We start from the raw sequence: 19,580 nt of genomic DNA on the forward strand, positions 1-19,580 counted from the left end.
ATGCGCGTGAGGAAATTTGTTCTCACTCTACAGGATAGGCAACTCCCTATCTCGGGCGACAGCTTATTCTGTATATACTCTGTTACAACATCAGTTGTCAGCACGCGCAAAGCGAGGTCTCTATGGAACGTAGCTTTGTACCTGCTGTCAAGAGACAAAAAACTTCAGGATTTTCAGGATTTAAAATATCCGCGAGTTTTTTAGCTCGAGTGCACGGACCTCTAGGCCTTAGTTTCAAATACGTGTGAAATTGCATACAGTCTACTACACGCATTTGAAGCTAAGGTCTAGAGGTCCGTGCACTCGAGCTAAAAAACTCGCGGATATTTTAAATCCTGAAGATCCTGAAGTTTTTTGTCTCTTGACAGCACGTACAAAGCTACGTTACATAGAGAAACAGCTTTGCGCGTGCTGACAACCGATATTGTAACAGAGTATATACAGAATAAGCTGTCGTTCGAGATAGGGAGTTGCCGATCCTATAGCGTGAAAACAAATTTCCTCACGCGCATCCTTCATCCATGGACTAGACTATAAGATTAAATGAGTTCTAGCAGGGTATCGAAGAGCCTAACCTGTTAATTATACCTTGGTTTACTATCCCGGAAGTAAAATTTCCATCATTTCCGGGAAGCCAAACGTCTCGCTCTCGCTTATCAACGTTTCCTATAAGGAGTTCGTATAGTGGTGGGGTCCGGGGAAGGTCATGCGCTTTAATTAAATATTTTTTAATTAATTATGACTAAAATTAATATATAAAAAAGAGGTAAACTTACATTTGCCGTCACTTTGTGAAACTTTATCTGTCATCTTGCCAAAGCTACAATATCGGATCGGCTCCGTTGATTTTCTTGAAACAGCATGAAAATCAAAGTTTCTAGCATTGAGAACGGTTCAAAATTATTTTAAAAAGTCCGATCATCATTCCAGAATGATGAAAAATGCTTGGTAATTGTCGCCAAAGCGAAATATTTCTGCAAACTTCCAATTACAATTTAGAAAAAGTTGTCGAGAGCAAAGTTCCTATTTCATTGACTAGCGGCGGATGGAGATTAAGGACTATGTAAACGACGTAGCATCGTTGTTATTTGACATAAATATATCTTCCTCCTCCTCTTTAATGCTAAAATACGAACATGTCAATTTCGCTTGCGTGCCTGCTGTGCCTTCTTCTCACCTTCCCTCGGGCAGAAGCTTCCGCAGGCGATCGCTCTACCGTTTACCAAAACTGCTTAAAGAGGTGTCTAGCTCAAAATTGTTCTAGCAACGAGGCAATTGCCAATTTCACGAGAAGGCAATTGTGGTATCAGCGACTATTCTGTTGGGATTGTCTCGGAGAATGCGAGCATGATTGCATGTGGCATACTGTTAATGTAGCCACGCAACGTGGCTACGCTGTACCTCAATTCCACGGAAAGGTAAATTCTAAAGCTTCCAGCCAAAATAGAATAGATTCTTCCACAATTTAAGGATAATGAAGTATGACGCGATCGAGGTTGAGCGTTTAAAATTAATTAATATTCTTGCAAAATATTAGTGGCCCTTTATCAGGATTTGGGGTCTTCAAGAACCCGCTTCCGTACTTTTCTCCTTGCTCAATGGGCTCAGTCATTTTCATATGTGGCAAAGATTTAAAAAACTAGTCCCAGAAACGGCTCCAAATTTTTGGCTGTGGCAAATTCAGGCTGCGGTTAGTTAATTTAATTAGTCTTAATTTAATTAAGATAGTTAAATTCAATTCAATTGTCAAAAAAAAAACAATTTCCCAACTTTCTTTAAAATAGTTATCAGTTAACGCGTGGATTTGGTCTACAGTTTTTCATAGTAGAGATACCCCTTTAACCGAGGTATAAGTTTTAATTTTAATTAATTAAAACTCCTACGAATTATAATTAATTTTTAATGGATTTATTAGAAATTGGATTACTTCTGTGCCTTTTCACTGGTGCTATGCGGTTTATATAGCATCACAATTAGGTAGTTTTTTAAAAAAGAAAACGTATACTTATATCAAAAGTGTATAGGTATAAAAATCAAAAGTACACATCATTAACAATTAGCCTTATTCCTGATCAGCGCCACCTACCCGTAGCGTCGACTTTTAGAACTACTGTAATCGGCAAGCCAATCAGATGTCGCTAAAATCTGGTGACGTCACTGACGGGCACTCTCGGGGTCTTACCAAAAATGACGTCACCAGATTTTAGCGATATCTGGTTGGCTTGCCAATTACAGTAGTTCTCAAAGTCGCCGCTATGGGTAGGTGGCGCTGATCAGGAATAAGACTGCTAATTCCCTGCCTTTAACATGTAAACTGAGAAGCAAACCACCCTCCTCTCAACCCCCTACACGAATTAACCAATCAGGGAAGAGCTGCTTGACGACTAAGATTTACAGAAAGTAGTACATGATGTCATGGGACGGTTTGTTCCCTGTGCCACGGTCGGGAAGGTAATCATACTCAGAGAGGGGTCGACACTATTCTGTTGGTAAAGGAGTTAGGGCTTCTCGTATTACATGGGGCCAACAAGTTCCAATGAAGTGCACTTTTGTTTTATATCTATATACTTTTGCTTATATAAGTATAATTAACTCATTTTTAATTGTTTTTCAGAGTTTTACGACCTAGTTTTTGGCTCTCTCTGAGTATCGCAGTGCCCTTCCTAACCTATTTCCTCTACCACATCCACTTTTTAACCTTTGTTCACTTCGATTATGGCTATAATATGCGTGTTAATATTATAGTTGGTTAGTAACCATTGGTCCTCTAAGCTCTTAAAAGGATTAGAACGCCTAACGGGGGTTTAATTCTAGGAGTGGCGAGTTCACTGGGATGGTTAATGTGGTGTTACGTAAATCGCCATCAAAAGCACGTTTTGCAATGTGCCATATGCATCTTGGCCGTTAATGGCCTCTTGTTGTTAGAAGTTTTGGATTTCCCTCCGTGGGGCTTTGTAATTGATGCTCATTCTTTATGGCATCTTAGTACAGTGCCAATGCCCTATTTTTGGTACAAGTAAGTATAAGAGGTCATTGCGGAAAACGTAACATTCTACTTTAAAAGAATGGCCTTTTTCTAAATATAAGAGGAAAAATATTGAATAAGAAATAAATTATCTCTTTTTACAAAATAATTAGCGTTTAATTAGTCTTAAAAACGAGGACTACGGCGCCGCCATTGCTGTAGTGACGTCAGAAACCTTACCCCTACGGGATTGGTTGAATTCTCAAAGGCTGATAGCAGGGCTAGAAATAAGAAAAAGGTTCAATTTTAGCAGACGCCACTAAAGCGATGGCGGATGGCGCAGTAGTAATTGTTTAATTAGTCTTAAAAACGAGGACTACGGCGCCGCCATTGCTGTAGTGACGTCAGAAACCTTACCCTTACGGGATTGGTTGAATTCTTAAAGGCTGAGAGCAGGGCTGGAAATAAGAAAAAGGTTCAATTTTAGCAGACGCTACTAAAGCAATGGCGGATGGCGCAGTAGTAATTGTTTAATTAGTCTTAAAAACGAGGACTACGGCGCCGCCATTGCTGTAGTGACGTCAGAAACCTTACCCCTACGGGATTGGTTGAATTCTCAAAGGCTGAGAGCAGGGCTAGAAATAAGAAAAAGGTTGAATTTTAGCAGACGCCACTAAAGCAATGGCGGATGGCGCAGTAGTACTTGATAGTTTTTAATGCTAATTATTTAGTAATAAGAGATAATTTACTTTAATTTTAATATTTTTCCTATTATATTTAGAAAAAGGCCATTCTTTTAAGGTATAATGTTATGGTACTTTAACAAAGGCATTTTTGAAAATTTTTCTCGGCAGGTTTTTAATTGAAGATAGCTGGTTTTTGATGGGGGTAAAAAATTTTCCTCCAAAACGAATTAACGGTTTTCGAGCCAAAGTGAAGTTCTTGTGATAACCAAATTTTAGAAAAGTTATATCCTAGATTAAAATTAATTCTGATAATTATATCTCTCCATTAAAAAAAAAAAATCCTACGGGTTTGCAAAATATTATATAATTAAAACAGTTCAGTTCAAATTTAAAAAAAAAATTAAAAAAGTCATAAAAAGCTCTCTCTATTTAAATCCCTACATTCCTTATAAAGAAAATATTTAAAATTAAAATAAGCTTTGAGAGTTTAAAACTAATTCTAGTTGCATTCGGGGATCAAAGTTAAATATTTAAAATTAAAAAAAAAAATTGCCATATTTAAAAAAAAAAAAAATAAATTTAAATACAATTTCTTCCATAGAATTTTGCAATAAAATAAAAATAAAATCCAGATAAAAGTTTATTATTAAAAAAAAAAAAAGCTATTGCAATAAATTAAATAGGATTTACGAAATTAACTACAAACTAAAAAAAAGGATCAAATTAATTATATCATATTAATTCCGCATTTGATATAAAAAAAAATTAATCTTAAAAAAAAATAAAAAAATGGAAATTTTGAAATTAAATTTTTACAAAATATATAATATACATCTATAAAATGAAATGAGATAATCAGAAATTTAATAATTAATTATTAGTCAGTAATTAATAAATATAAAAATAATTAAACCTGAAATTAATGAAGAAAAAAAAAATTGTTAAGCCCTATGATATTTTTGAAAATGTAGTTAAATAGAATTTTTACTAACCAAATTATTAATTAATCGTTATATATATAGTTAAATGTTTTAAAGGTAATGTAGATGGTTACATTTAATTAATTAATTAATTAATTAATGGTGGTGGTAGTTAAAAAAATGGTAATTGGGTTTTTATTAATTAATTAATTAATTATTTTAATTAATTAATACTTGTTATAGTTGTTGTTTTTTTAATCATGTTTTTCTCCCCTAACTATACTACTAACTAATAATAATTCCTATTAATTAATTAATTTTTGTTGGGTACGAATATTTTTGATTAATACTAATTAATTTTAACTAAATATAGTATAATCCCTCCTAACTAAAAAAAAACAAAAAAAAAATAGAAACAAATATTGTACCGTTTTTCTGAAAATTGTACTAACAGAGTATTTATGGTAGATTGTTGAATATATATATATATTACCTGAGACCAAACTAAAACTTTTTATACCTGCATAGCCAAGAATATATTAAAAAAAAAATGTTTGAGAAATATTTGTTGCAGTTTTATTTCAAAGTTTTCAAACATAGATACATTTGCTATACATTATACATTTCTTCTAAATTTACATTCCTTCCACTCAGAACTTCCTTAGTGTGACGTCACCCATGCTGTTTGCCCATAGAAGTTACACAAACTGTAACAAACATGGCCGCCCATTGCCAAAGGTAACTTGCCCATGACGTTTTACTTGGGTACTGACGTCACAACTGAAGTGTCGCTATGTTACTTTCCTTCGCTTTTTCCAAGCCGCGCAGCTCATAGCGTAAAAAAACATATAGCGGTGCTAAATAGCCCTGTGCGGGTAGTAAATTTTGGGTCGGGTACCCGAACCGATTTTGACGGGTACTCGAATAATTATTCCTAGAAAAGTACCAGTTGTTCGCGGGTACCCGAACCGATTTTGACGGGTACTCAAATAATTAGGCCTAGAAAAGTACCAATTGTTCGGGTACTCGAATAATTAGGCCTAGAAAAGTACCAATTGTTCGGGTACTCGAATAATTAGGCCTAGAAAAGTACCAGTTGTTCGCGGGTACCCGAACCGATTTTGACTGGGTACTCGAATAATTAGGCCTATAAAAGTACCAATTGTTCGCGGGTACCCGAACCGATTTTGACTGGGTACTCGAATAATTAGGCCTAGAAAAGTACCAATTGTTCGGGTACCCCCATTTTGACGGGTACTCGAATAATTATTCCTAGAAAAGTACCAATTGTTCGTGGGTACCCGAACCGATTTTGACGGGTACTCAAATAATTATTCCTAGAAAAGTACCAATTGTTCGCGGGTACCCGAACCGATTTTGACGGGTACTCGAATAATTATTCCTAGAAAAGTACCAATTGTTCGGGGGTACCCGATTTTGACGGGTACTCGAATAATTATTCCTAGAAAAGTACCAATTGTTCGCGGGTACCCCTATTTAACGGGTACTCAAATAATTATTCCTAGAAAAGTACCAATTGTTCGCGGGTACCCGAACCGATTTTGACGGGTACTCGAATAATTAGGCCTAGAAAAGTACCAATTGTTCGCGGGTACCCGAAGTCCCGAACCGATTTTGACGGGTACTCGAATTGCCGAGTTCCCGGACAGGGCTAATGCTAAATAAGTTCGATACCATGTATTATGTAAAAGTTTACGTAAAAAGTTATACGTACAAACGAGTATTTAACATCTAATACTGTATACTCTCCTATGACTTAAAGAGAGGAGAGACTAGTATATATTCAAATTAATTATACCACGTAATAAAAACTGACCTACGAATGATAAACTTAACAGAAACATAAAAATAAATGACATAAACAGTATAGAGCTATCGTTTCAGACGTTCTAATCGAATAGAACCGTAGCAGCCCGAAAACTTAGAAATATAATAGCTTGTCGATAACGATAAGTAGTATAAACATCGTTAATATGAATTTGCGAATATTGTTTTAAAAATATATGGCTTTGTGACGCGTTAATTAAGGCTGATTGATATTAAAGGCATTTTATCGAAATGTAGTTTCAAAATTGCACGTAAGCGCGAATGAGTAGGCCTACTTTACAAAAATACTCAGTAAAATAGACAACATTCGTGATAGTTTAGTTTAGTTTTGTAAATGCGTATTAGACTAGATGTCGTCAAAAACGGATTTATGCACTAAGAACGTCGGATCGTTGATTTAGCCTCTAGTACCATCCTCGCATACTTTATCGAGAAACTTCGTCTGCTTATATTTTGACTCCACCCACAAATTCTGTATATAGCGACTTCTAGAGATCGAAAATGTCATTCTTTTGTCATTTTCGTGGTTAATTTTTTTTTCGAAATTGCTATATATACAGAATTTGTGGGTGGAGTCAAAATATAAGCAGACGAAGTTTCTCAATAAAGTATGCGAGGATGGGGAGTGAATTCGCTACCTTCAACGTTCTTCTTGCATAAATCCGTTTTTGATGTCGTGTGTCAGTGTCACTTTAAAAATATATATAGGAATCAAATCCTCTCCACACACACACACACGTTTATCAAACTGGCAGTGATTGAATAACAATACCGTGTTTGTTTATTGTAGGCTTTTCAAATTTAGGCCTAATTTTTAGGTCAAAGTAGGCTTATTTAAAAAGTGGGCCTAATATTACTCTAAATTTATACAAACCCGATGATTAAAAGTAATTAATTAAAAACCCTTTGACAAATATTAATTATTAGTCAAAGGAAGGTTCCAGGCGTCGTCTAACGCCGCTACTTTGTTGACGACCTTCGGACATACTTGTACCGGTACCTGATGTAGGGGCGGGAGTCGATTGTACCGTCGAAACACCTCCAAAAGTTAAGGGCGAAGTACGCGAAAGTTTGGACGGTGTCGTTAAAGTTATCGAAGGTGAACGTATGATATGACTTTCAACGGTGGTATCCAATCGTCTGGCTTCGTTCTCTAAAGTACTCGGGTCTTCGGAGACGGTTTGTAAGGATCGATCCAGTATCGATCTCAGCTGCGATATTTCGGAATCGGCCGCTAAATGTCTTTGATGAAATCGACTCCAACGACGATGTTCTTCGGCCAATTGATCTTTCAAAGTCGCTATTTGTTGTTCCAAACCCAAGATTCGATGTCTGTTCGTTTTCTCTCTGGCTTCCAAAAGTTGTTCCGCTTGAAGTTGAGACGTTCGCGCTCTTTCCAGTTCCATGGCGACTTCTCGATGTTGCAAATTCGTCAACTCTCTCAACCGTTGATTGTGATGTTGTTCCAATTCGGCCAATTTCGCTTGCAAGTTCTGAACTTTGCGTTGAAGTTCCAAATTTTCGTTTTCGATGATACTTAATGATTTACCCAGTTCAGTTCGTTCGAGTTTGCTTTTGTTTGTTGTTGTTGTTGTTGTAAGACTAGAAAAATCTTCGTTGACGCGATGTTTTTCGCTCAATTCCAACATTTTTTGTAAACTTTGGTTCTCTTTTTCAAGTTTGGCACGAGATTTTTCCAATTGTATTTTCAAAGATTCCGAAATGCTAAGAGATTGTCGAAGTCGTTCAATTTCATCCCTAAGCATTTTTCTCTCTTCTCTAGATTCGGATATTTCTCCCATAATAATTCTTTCGGAGTGTTCGCGTTTCGAGACATTCTATTGGTTTAAATACGCGTAAACGAAACCCGCTATATAAAATCGGCTGAAATATTTTAAAGTGAATTAAGTAAATTATGCACCTTTGAAGCGCTCTTAGTGAGAGTTTCAATTTCAATTCGCTTGCTTTCGCTGGTACTTAAATCCTTTTGAAGTTTCTCAACTTTTTCTTTTAAATATTGACATTCTTGTTTCAATGCGGTTGTTGAGTTCCTAACAAACGATATTACCGCGATTAAATCATCAAAATTAACTTAATTAATGCTTAAATCATCAAATCTTCAAAATTAAATTAATTACAGCGATTAAATCATCAAAAATAAATTAATTACCGCGATTAAATCATCAAAATTAAATTAATTACCGCGATTAAATCATCAAATCATCAAAATGAACTTAATTACCGCGATTAAATCATCAAATCATCAAAATTAACTTAATTACCGCGATTAAATCATCAAATCATCAAAATTAAATTAATTACCGCGATTAAATCATCAAATCATCAAAATGAACTTACTTTTGTTCCTGCAAACTTCGTTGCAACGTTTCCTTCTCGTTTTCCAATCTGTTATAATCCTGTTTCAATTTACGATTGTGTTCTTGAATATTAACGGAAGAACTGCTACTTTCATTAATGGATCGATTAGCGTAATGCAATTTATCTTTCAAATCTCTTTCGTTTTCCTGCGAAATTCTCAATTCCTGCATCAAATGATCAATGGTTCTTTGCAGAGTAACGACTTTCTCTTCCAAGCGATCAACTCTTTTATTAGAAGTTGACAACTGATCCTCCAGGAGTTGATTCTCGGCACTTTTTTCCGATAACATCATTTGACATCTTTCGATATTCGCTTCCAACATTTGAATCTTCAGTTCGTAAGTCGTAGTTTGGGACTCGGATTTCCGTTTCGTTTCTTCTAAGTCGCGTTTTTCTTTATCGTTTGACGCGATGGCGGTTTTTAACTGCGTCACTTTGTCTTGGTGATATTTTTTAGCTTTTTCGGCGCTGTTTAAATTATTTTGCAATGCCAATATTTTTTCGCTTAAAGAATCGCGATCTTTTTCTAATTGTTGAACGCGTTCCTCTTGTTGCGATAAATTCGCGCGCGTTGTCGATAATTCCGCGCCTAAATTTTGTTTCTCTGTTGATCGCGATAAAGAAACGTACACTTTATTAATCTGTAATTAAAATAATTAGCCTTATTCCTGATCAGCGCCACCTACCCATAGCGGTGACTTTGAGAACTACTGTAAGCGGCAAGCCAATCAGATGTCGCTAAAATCTGGTGACGTCATTTTTGGTAAGACCCGAGAGTGTTAGTCAGTGACGTCACCAGATTTTAGCGACATCTGATTGGCTTGCCGCTTACAGTAGTTCTCAAAGTCGCCGCTATGGGTAGGTGGCGCTGATCAGGAATAAGGCTAATTATAGGTCGGCCTACCATTTTCAATCTCCGTCAATGTTTTCTGTAAATGCTCGAATCTAATTTGCAACGTCTCTTTTTCGTCTTTCGTGTCCTCGAGGTTCCGTTGCGACGTTTGATACTTTCTCTTCCATTCTTCCTGCTCCCTTTCCAAAGAATGGGTTTTCTGGATCAAATCTTCGAGGGCGGATTGAACCAAATCAATATCCAACTCGGAAACTGCGGTCAAAGCCCAACTGGAACTTGTAACTACCAGTTGTCTCGCTGGTGAGTTGCTTTTAGACCTACTATCACCTCTTCTGGGACTGGAGGAACCTTTACTGCTTTTATTATCGGTATTATTAACAACAGCTTCTTGTCTCATGGGACTACTTTGTCTGGAGTAAAATGGCGCCCATCTACTTCCTTCCATCCCAATCCCCAATGTTTGCCTCAAAATGTTTTGTAACGTGACGTATTTCGATTCAATTTCTTGTTTGTTTAGTTCCGATTTGTTGTAATTTTTTTCCGTCGCGTAAATTCGGCCTTCCGCGCTTCTAAGACGCAGCGTTAATTCGTGAAGTTGTTCGTTACAATGAGATAGGCTTTTTTCGAGACCATTCTTTTGTTCTTCGAGTCGACGTTCGGCGGAAAAACTTTGTTCTAAAGCGGCTTTATGGGTCTCTTTCTGTAATCTCATTCTATGTTCGAGATCGGTCATTTTGCGTTGCATGTTTGCCAACTCTTTACGTAGAGTTTCTCTATTCGCCTCTGACTCTAATAACTGCGTGTTTGAATAGACCATTCAATTAATTACTTGTAGAGAAAGAAAGACACAGACGGGAGGAAGTACGCTCTCTTGGGCTATTTCCCTAAGAGGCAACGCCAGTCGGACTTAACGTGAAATAACACTTACGCTTTGTTTTATAGAAGCCGCTTCTTTTCTAAGTTCAATTTCGCGTTGTTCCGATTGTTTCTGTAACTCCCTCTGATTAGTTACATCCTCGTCTTTCACGGATAAATCATTTTTAAACGCCATAATCTGTTTATGACTTTGCTGTAAATCTCTTTTAAGTTCCATTCGCGATTGTTCAACTTCGCGTAAAGTTTTTTTCAACTCGCTACACTCCGTAGTAAGACTGGTTAGCGCGTCTTGAGAATCTAATTAATGCCAGTAATAAAACAATACTTACTTAATTAATTCTTACCTTAATCATTAATTACGCAAAATTAACTTACTAGTTAAAGTTTGCTTCAAATAATCGATAGTTTTATTCATCTCAATTTTATTGGCTTCGTAATTTTTTATCTTCATTCGTAACTCTTGACATTCTAAGGAGACATTTTCTCTTTCCAATTTTTCTTCTAGAAGCCATTTTTCATTAACGAGGCTTTCGCTTCTTATATTTTCGTGTTGCATCGTTACTGTAACAGACATTATTAACCACCCACAGACATTATTAACCACCCCAAGTTGAGAACAAGGGCAGAAATGATTTTGCAATACTCCGTGTGCTTTCCAATGTGCTAATTAAGGTTGTACAGCACCCAACAACGATCTAAGGTTATGCAGTGTGTAGCATACACTATAAAGTGACGAAAAGTGCCACATGAACTTGAGAAACACAGTTTTACCTGTCCCCTTCACGATTGAATTTATCTATGAAATCGCGTCCACTAACTTTTCGCGTGCATCACACTAACTAACTAACTAACTAACTGGGTATCAGCCTATAACCCGTTGGTATTACACAACCACACGTAGTAAAAATTACCAGTCCCCTTCACGAATGAATTTATCCATGAAATCTCGTCCACTAACTTTTCGTGTGCATCACACTAACTAACTAACTAACTGGGTATCAGCCTATAACCCTTTGTGTATTACATAACCACACGTAGTAAAAATTACCAGTCCCCTTCACGATTGAATTTATCTATGAAATCGCGTCCACTAACATTTCGCGTGCATCACACTAACTAACTAACTGGGTATCAGCCTATAACCCGTTGGTATTATATAACCACACGTAGTAAAAACACTATAAATTCACTTACATTCTTTATTCTGCCTCTCAGCTTGGGATAGAAGCAGTTTCAGTTCATCCCTCGTTTCTTCCAAATGCGTTACTTGACTTTTCAAAGTGACGCAACTCTGAGAGAAGTTATCTCTTTGACTTTGTAACTCTATTAACTGGTTGCGAAGATCTTTAAGCTCTTTATTGTAAGCCGATCTTTAAATAAAACACTGTTAAAACAACCCCCTAACCCCCAAAGTTAAACTGCAAACAAACAAATAATTAATAAATAAACTTACACAGCGTTTTCTAACTCAGTTTTGGCATTTTCCAACTGAGATCTAATTTCATTTTGTAAATGTTTCTCTCTATCGATGACGTCTTGCGTTTTTTGGCGTTCGACTTTAATTTCTTCGTCTTTTTCGTTCAATTCCTTTTTCAAGGAAGTTAATTTCTGTTCGAAAACGTTGTATTCTTTAGTGGAAAGCGATTCAATTTGTTTCTTTTCCATTTCCAATCGAATTAAACGTTCTTCCATGACATTAAGAGCGTTTTTAGCTTCTTTTTGAGTTATTTCCAATTCCTTTTCGTGGTTTTTAATAGTTTCATCCAATTTCTCTTCCCAAACGAGTTGGGAATTCGATTGTTCGGTTCTCAAACGGTTTTCGATTTCAACTTTTTCTTTCGTAAGTTTCTCCACCTCGTTCCTTCGTTTATCTTCCTCTTGTTTCAAACTCTTTTTAAACTCTTCTTGAAGCTCTTGAACTTTTTGACCTAAAAGCTCCTTCGTTTTTGTATGAACAGCTAAATCAACCTCCCTTTGTTTACTACTTTTACTAATTTCGTCTGTCAATTAGTAACGAAAAATATTTCTAATTAAAGAAAATCCAGACGAGACAAACTCTTTGAAAACAATTAGTTTACCGACTAATGACGCTTCTTTGATACTAAGTTCATTTATTTCGTGTTCAAGCTCATCTTTTTTCTGTTCCAAAGTGGCTACCGTTTGATTGCTCATATAAAGAGCAGTTTCCAATCGTTCTTTTTCATTTCGTAATGAATTTATCGTTTCCACGCATTCGTTTAATTCCGATTCCAAAGCCCGATGTCGAACTTCGAGATCGGCTTTTTCCATCGCTAACGCTTCTTTATCTCTCTCTAATCTTTGACAGGATTCGCGTAAAGACGTTACGTCTTTCTTAATTTCGACTAATTCTTCCGTTACAGTATCTTTCTGATGATTGGCCTAAAAATTTTAATTATTTAATTAAATTAATGTCTTAAAATTAATTAAAAATTAAAAACTAATTAACCATCGTTAGTAAGACTTCCAATTCCTCTTTTAATCTAAGTAGTTTATTATTTTCATTCTCTAATTGTTGACGTAAAATATCAGCTTGTTCCTGATTTTCTTGTAAATTAATAATTTTGGAGTTTTGTTCATTTTCTCTTTGTTCTAAATTAGAGATTTTTGCTTTTAATTTCTGTTTTTCGCGTTCGGACTCGGCTTTATCTCGATTTAGTTGAGTTTTTTCTTCTTTCAACTAAATTTGAATCAAATTAATTAAACTCTTTCACTCTCCCTTTATTAATTAATAACCAATTAAATTAACCAACCATGTTAATGTTGGTTAAGTTTTCGGCTTTTTCTCGACTTAAAAACTCATTTTCATTGCGAATACTTTGAAGTGTTTCGTTAAGAGAATCGTTCTCTTCACTAAAAACACGATTTTCGGATCGTAATTGACGATTTGAAGTTTCTAAACCTTCTATTCTTTTCTCTAAATAAACGTCAGGCGTTAATTAAATTAATTAAACTAAGAATTAATTCTAGTAATTACCGAATTCAATTTTCTCTCTAAGTAACAAATCTTTCTCGAAAGAAATTCTATTGATTGAATTGGTCAAGCTACGAATTTCGCTGCTTTGTTTCATTCCCTCCTCGTTAAGTTTAGAAACTCGTTGATTACTAATTTTTAAATCATTAATTAGTTAAAACTAATCGTTTTAGAGACGATATCTACAACGAACCATGTTCTAAGTTCACTCTCTAAATGTTTCTCTTGAAATTTCAACGTATCTCTTTCGGATAAAACGTTCTCTAACTTTTCCTGATTCTCACGCAACTTCGCGTACAATCGATCATTTTCCGCGTTCAGTGTTTCAACTTGTTCATTCAAAATTTGTCTCGTATGTTCGAGCAAACTTCGCTCGCTTCCCGTTTCATCTAAAGCCGATCTTATTCTATCTTTATCTCTCATAGAATTTTGAATTTCTTGAACGCTACGTACGACAACGGTTAATGTTAATTTAATTAACATTAAACGAGGGGAAGAGAAATTAATTTTAAAATTACACTAATTCAATCCTAGATGAAAGCTGCGTATTTTTTCTTTGCGCATTACGTTTTTCCTCCTCACATTCTTCTAAGGCTTTTTTGTGCGCTTTTATTTGTTCTTGGGTCGAAGCTAATTTTGTTCCGAGCTCCTTTTATTATAGTAATTAATTTTAATTTAAGTTTAAAGTCAGCGCGCTAAAATCTACTAAATTAATTACTTCAAGTTGAATTTTTTTCTTTCGCAATGCGGCGTTAACAGCCGATAAAGTAGTTTCCCCCAATATTGATACGTTAAATAATGTATCTGACGTTCTTGGCACTAAGGCGTTACTGATATTTTAACGAAAATTAATGTTAATTAACCGTTAAAATAGTTTTAATTGGAAAATAAAGCCAAGGATGCTTACGCAATCTGAGAGAAATCGGTGGGCCTGCTAACTGTGGAACGACTCATGGCCGGTGGGAAGCTAGAAATGGGGGAGGAATACTCGGAAAAAAGGCGGGCGGTCTACGTCAGACGAATCAGGAAGACCGTCCGCCATTTTTCCGAGTATTCCTCCCCCATTTCTAGCTTCCCACCGGCGCTGGGTCGTTCCACAGTTAGCTATAGACCGCCCGCCATTTTTCCGAGTATTCCTCCCCATTTCTAGCTTCCCACCGGCGCTGGGTCGTTCCACAGTTAGCTATAGACCGCCCGCCATTTTCCCGAGTATTCCTCCCCCATTTCTAGCTTCCCACCGGCCCTGGGTCGTTCCACAGTTAGCTGTAGACCGCCCGCCATTTTCCCGAGTATTCCTCCCCCATTTCTAGCTTCCCACCGGCCCTGGGTCGTTCCACAGTTAGCTGTAGACCGCCCGCCATTTTTCCGAGTATTCCTCCCCCATTTCTAGCTTCCCACCGGCCCTGGGTCGTTCCACAGTTAGCTATAGACCGCCCGCCATTTTTCCGAGTATTCCTCCCCCATTTCTAGCTTCCCACCGGTCCTGGGTCGTTCCACAGTTAGCTGTAGACCGCCCGCCATTTTTCCGAGTATTCCTCCCCCATTTCTAGCTTCCCACCGGCCCTGGGACGTTCCACAGTTAGCTGTAGACCGCCCGCCATTTTTCCGAGTATTCCTCCCCCATTTCTAGCTTCCCACCGGTCCTGGGTCGTTCCACAGTTAGCTATAGACCGCCCGCCATTTTTCCGAGTATTCCTCCCCCATTTCTAGCTTCCCACCGGTCCTGGGTCGTTCCACAGTTAGCTGTAGACCGCCCGCCATTTTTCCGAGTATTCCTCCCCCATTTCTAGCTTCCCACCGGCCCTGGGTCGTTCCACAGTTAGCGGGCCCACCGATTTCACTCAAATTCCAACCATCATCCTTGATAAAGCTAACCTAGGCGTAGAAGCGTTTGATTCGGACGAATCCGTATTTGTACTTGAAAGAATATGCCTAAGTTGTTGCGAATGTATTTGTTGGTCAGAATCGTCAATTATAAGTTGCGCAATCGATCTTAGAACGCCAGTGGCGTAACTTAGATCTTGTTTCAACTTCGCGGAAGCCGGACTTTCAATTGGTTCCGATCTTAAACCTTCCAGTGTTTCCACCGTTTTATTCAAAGCGGTGATAACCTTATCTTTTTCTTCTATTAGAGATTTTTTTCGTTCATTTTGTAAAGTTAAATCTCTAATTCTGTTAATTAATGATTAATTAGTAAAACATTAACGGTTTTCGCTAATTTTAAGGGATTATCGCGTACTTTTCGACTAATTCATCCTTTTCTACGTTAAATTTGTGTTTCAAATTAGCGTTTTCGTGCGTTTTTCTTTGTATTTCCCAACTTGCCGGATCCGTCACCTTTTTTAATAATTTGACAAAAATCCGGTTTTTATTTTAATTTTTGAGGTTTTTCTAAACTTAAATATTAATTTCGGGTCATTAACCTGTAAAGGGGCATTAGCGTAAAGGGTGAAACAAGCGTTTGTGGCGTTATGAGTCGTTTGTCTCAGGTGGGTTCTTAAGGAACCTAGATCTCTTTCAGTTAGGGTTCGAAGTTCGGAGAAGTCTTGACGAAATTGCATGATGTGATGCCAAAGGGTTAAAAGTTGATGATGTTCTTTGGTGAAGTATTCGTTAAAGGATTGTTCCTCTTCCCGCCATTGACTCTCTTTCTCGTCTAGTTCTTGACGCGTTTTTTGCCATTCTCGCGTCAGACGGTGGATGTCAGAGGTTAAAACCTGATTGGCGTTCGTGGCAACTTCGAGTTGTTCTCTTAGAATCGAGTTAACCTCCGTTAAAGATTTTGATCTATGTAACGTACGTCGGAAATACATAAACAATAATAATATTTTTTTAGAAACAAACAAATACATAAACAATAACAATTATCAAAAATACATAAACAATAACAATTATCAAAAATACATAAACAATAACAATTATCAAAAATACATAAACAATAACAATTATCAAAAATACATAAACAATAATAATTATAAAAATTAAAACAAAAATGATAAATAATAAAAACGTAAACAATAATAAATGATAAAACGTAAACAATAATAAATAATAAAAACATAAACAATAATTTTTAAAAACAAACAATAATAGTTTTTAAAAAACAAAAAATAATAATTTTTAAAAAACAAAAAAAAATAATTTTTAAAAAATCAAAAAATAATAATTTTTAAAAAATCAAAAAATAATAATTTTTAAAAAATCAAAAAATAATAATTTTTAAAAAATCAAAAATAAATATTTTTAAAAAATCAAAAAAAAAATTTTTAAAAAATCAAAAATAAATATTTTTAGAAAATCAAAAATAATAATTTTTAAAAAACCAAAAATAACAATAATTATTAAAAAAAACACAAATAATATGAATTAATAAAAAACATAAACAAAAATAATTATTCTAAAACTAATCTTAATTAATTAATGAATACCTATTTCTTTCTTCGACTAACTGAACTGTGACATTCTCATAATCGGTGCCAAATACATTGGAAGGAGAGGCATCTTTTTCATCCAACGACATTTTAAGTTCTAACTTTGATCTTTCAGAATGTTCCCTCTCAACTAAGGCGCACTTTTCGCGATATTCCTCAACCTGTTTAATAATAAGTGTTTTTTGAACGTTTTAAATTAATTGGGGAAATAAAAATTTAAATATTTATATGTAAGGAGAAATTTATGAACGGTCCCTAGTCATAAAATTAAAGGGAAGAAAACTATTGTATGACAAATATAAAAAAATCTGGGCTATTGCAGACACCAGAAACGTATAGGGTAATATTCCCTTTAAATGTAATTTTTTTCTTCGAGACTACACTTTGTTTTATGGGGGTCATACATAAAGGATTCACTTGGGGTTATTGCAGTAATCAAAAGCTAATGCTTTAATATTACGTTTAAATGTATTTTTTTTTCATTTATTTATTTTAAAGCGGTTTGTTGTGGGCCTAAAATATATAGACCCGGGATATTATAGGCCCGGAGTAATGTTCCCTTTGAGCATAAATTTGAAGGCGTTTTTCGTGGGATCATTCATAAAGTTAGTACTTTATTGCAATAAAAAAAAAGTAAGAAGGGGAGGAGTAAGGTAGGACTTTTCAAATTTAAAGCTTCCAGGTAAAAACCGCATGGGGTAGTGGGGGTCCGCGAAGACCCTTTGGGGTTTGGTTGAGAGAAAGAAAGGGGGGAGCATAAAAGTCTCCGAGATGGACAGAAGGGGGGGGGGCATTCCAGTCTCGGAGAAGAGAAGATGGACAGAGAGATAAGGGCCTCGTTTTACTCCTTTCTCAAATAAATAGGCAAGCAATAATTCCAAGATCTAAGTAAATAATTATTACTAAATAATAGTAAATATTAATTCAGAAATCAAGGTAAATATTACTAAAAATAATTGTGACAACAAGAAGGCGTTAGTCCCTCGGCCTCGTTACAGGTAATTTTTTTTACGTTTAAGATGGTTGTTGTGGGGTCATTCATAAAGAGAGCACTTCCCGGCAATCAATACAATTTTTTTTTAAGTTGAAAACGTTGTTGTTGGGGTCATTCATAAAGAAAACACTTAAGGCGCCCACAGAAACCAAAAAATACCCTTAAACATCGTAATTTTAAGTTCCAACAAGTGTTTATATTATTAATCAAGCACATGTACCTGAAACTGTCTATTTGAAATCTCAGTATTCCAAATATTCACTCTTTCACGTACGCTCAAAGTGTAAAAAGTTTCCATCAGATGTGGAACTCATGTCATGTCACAAAAATATTAATCTCCACAAAATAAACTACATTTAAAGTGTTCAATCATTTCTAACAAGTGAATCTGAATGAGCTCCCTTATCATCAGATGGGTTTGAACCTTCTTTTGTAGCACCCCCCCCCCCGCGTCCCCTCGCGACCCCCACCCACCCCCAGCCTTGGTTCCCATGGTGATGTTATAGAAACAAGAATCTGATATGAGGAACTTTTGTGAAGAAGGCGGGTTTTTTAAGAAAGCTAGGCCAGGGGGAAAATGGGAAACCATAATTTGAGACTCCGTATGTGTTATTAGAGTAAGAAGACTGTAATTTTGATGTATTGTCGCCTTCCTAGCTTAGTTTTGCCTTGAAATGGGATTTATTCCAAAAGAAATCGATAATTTTTTGGTTGTGGGTCAAGGAAAAATGTACATTCTGATATTCAACTACATCTTTTCAAAAACATCTTGTGTATTCATAAGATATAATCAAATTTTTTGGATTTTAATTTAAATTAATTAATGCTCTTTACAAATTAAGGAGCAAGAAATAATTTATTTCTGTTATGTAAGGGTTTAAACAGCACAATTTCGCTCACCTTTTGTTGTAGACCTTGAATAACTTTGGCTTGTTTGCTTTGTTCTTGGTGACATTGAGCTAATCTGTCCCGACAATGACTTAACTCGTCTACCAGTTCATTTTTCCATTCTATCTTATGGCGATTTAATTCAAGCTGGTAATTGTCATCAGATTCAAGCTCGTCAATTTGGAGTTGTAAAACCTCCTCCAGCTACGTGGGAAGGATTTTTAGAGCTAGATTAATAAATAAGACCACGAGCTATCTTTGATTCAACATCAATAAACGAACCCTTTTGCTAAGAAGTTGATATTTGACACCAATTTCATTCTTTTCCACCTGACTCGATTCAAGCAAAACTAGTATACGTCGAAGTTCTTCCTTTAATACCTCGTTTTCTTCCTAATAAGAGTTTTATTTCATGTATTTACGTGTCTTTAATTAACAATTATCACAGGCTGATGCTTCAATTCAAAAACTATGGACAAAACTATGCTAAGCCTTTGTTACTAGAGTAAATATCTCGTTCAACTCATGCATCATACCAATATTTTTAATTAATTTCACTAGTTTTAAAATGTCTCGTTAGTTTAATCAAGATTATAGTTACTATACTTTGTAAAAATCAGTATTATTCGACATTTCGGCAAATTAAAGGCAGCCCCGCACATTGGAAATGGACATTTGAAAAAAAAACATTCAACTTGGCTTGGGGTCAAGGAAGGGTCACGACGTTCAAGCGCAGAATCAATGAACA

General features: G+C 35.8%; 2 protein-coding genes across 4 annotated transcripts; one reads left to right on the forward strand and one right to left on the reverse strand.

The window, feature by feature from the left end:
* Positions 1-636: 636 nt before the first annotated feature.
* Positions 637-5,135, forward strand: PGAP3 (Per1-like protein PGAP3). Its single transcript, XM_089857935.1, has 7 exons — positions 637-1,418; positions 1,538-1,690; positions 1,785-1,847; positions 1,916-1,977; positions 2,615-2,748; positions 2,815-3,016; positions 3,820-5,135. The coding sequence occupies exons 1-7, from the start codon at positions 1,137-1,139 to the stop codon at positions 3,911-3,913; spliced, it is 990 nt and encodes a 329-aa protein (XP_089714061.1). The 5' UTR covers positions 637-1,136; the 3' UTR covers positions 3,914-5,135.
* LOC149709814 (uncharacterized) lies at positions 5,125-19,554 on the reverse strand. 3 transcript variants are annotated; one of them, XR_016376210.1, is made up of 23 exons: positions 19,439-19,554; positions 19,115-19,225; positions 18,845-19,036; positions 16,948-17,111; positions 15,943-16,306; positions 15,759-15,856; positions 15,395-15,691; positions 14,238-14,349; positions 14,038-14,168; positions 13,713-13,964; positions 13,523-13,650; positions 13,299-13,462; positions 12,995-13,225; positions 12,606-12,927; positions 11,981-12,527; positions 11,722-11,897; positions 10,903-11,088; positions 10,580-10,824; positions 9,703-10,447; positions 8,778-9,402; positions 8,341-8,470; positions 5,785-8,257; positions 5,125-5,505 (listed from the first exon to the last, which is right to left on the reverse strand). XR_016376210.1 is itself a non-coding variant. In XM_089857894.1 (22 exons), exons 1-22 carry the CDS (start codon positions 19,463-19,465, stop codon positions 7,343-7,345), a joined length of 6,162 nt encoding a protein of 2,053 aa, XP_089714020.1. In that variant the 5' UTR covers positions 19,466-19,554; the 3' UTR covers positions 5,125-7,342. The 3 variants fall into 3 exon arrangements, 2 of the variants coding, with proteins under 2 accessions (XP_089714020.1, XP_089714021.1); XM_089857894.1 differs by having other exon boundaries at positions 5,125-8,257; XM_089857895.1 differs by lacking the exons at positions 18,845-19,036; positions 19,115-19,225; positions 19,439-19,554 and adding an exon at positions 18,165-18,352 and having other exon boundaries at positions 5,125-8,257.
* Between the last annotated feature and the right edge of the window lie 26 nt (positions 19,555-19,580).

Source organism: Phalangium opilio, unplaced genomic scaffold (genome assembly GCF_054372755.1).
Source record: "Phalangium opilio isolate 3A_F unplaced genomic scaffold, DU_Popi_V2 ptg000011l_1, whole genome shotgun sequence".
NCBI lineage: Eukaryota > Metazoa > Arthropoda > Arachnida > Opiliones > Phalangiidae > Phalangium > Phalangium opilio.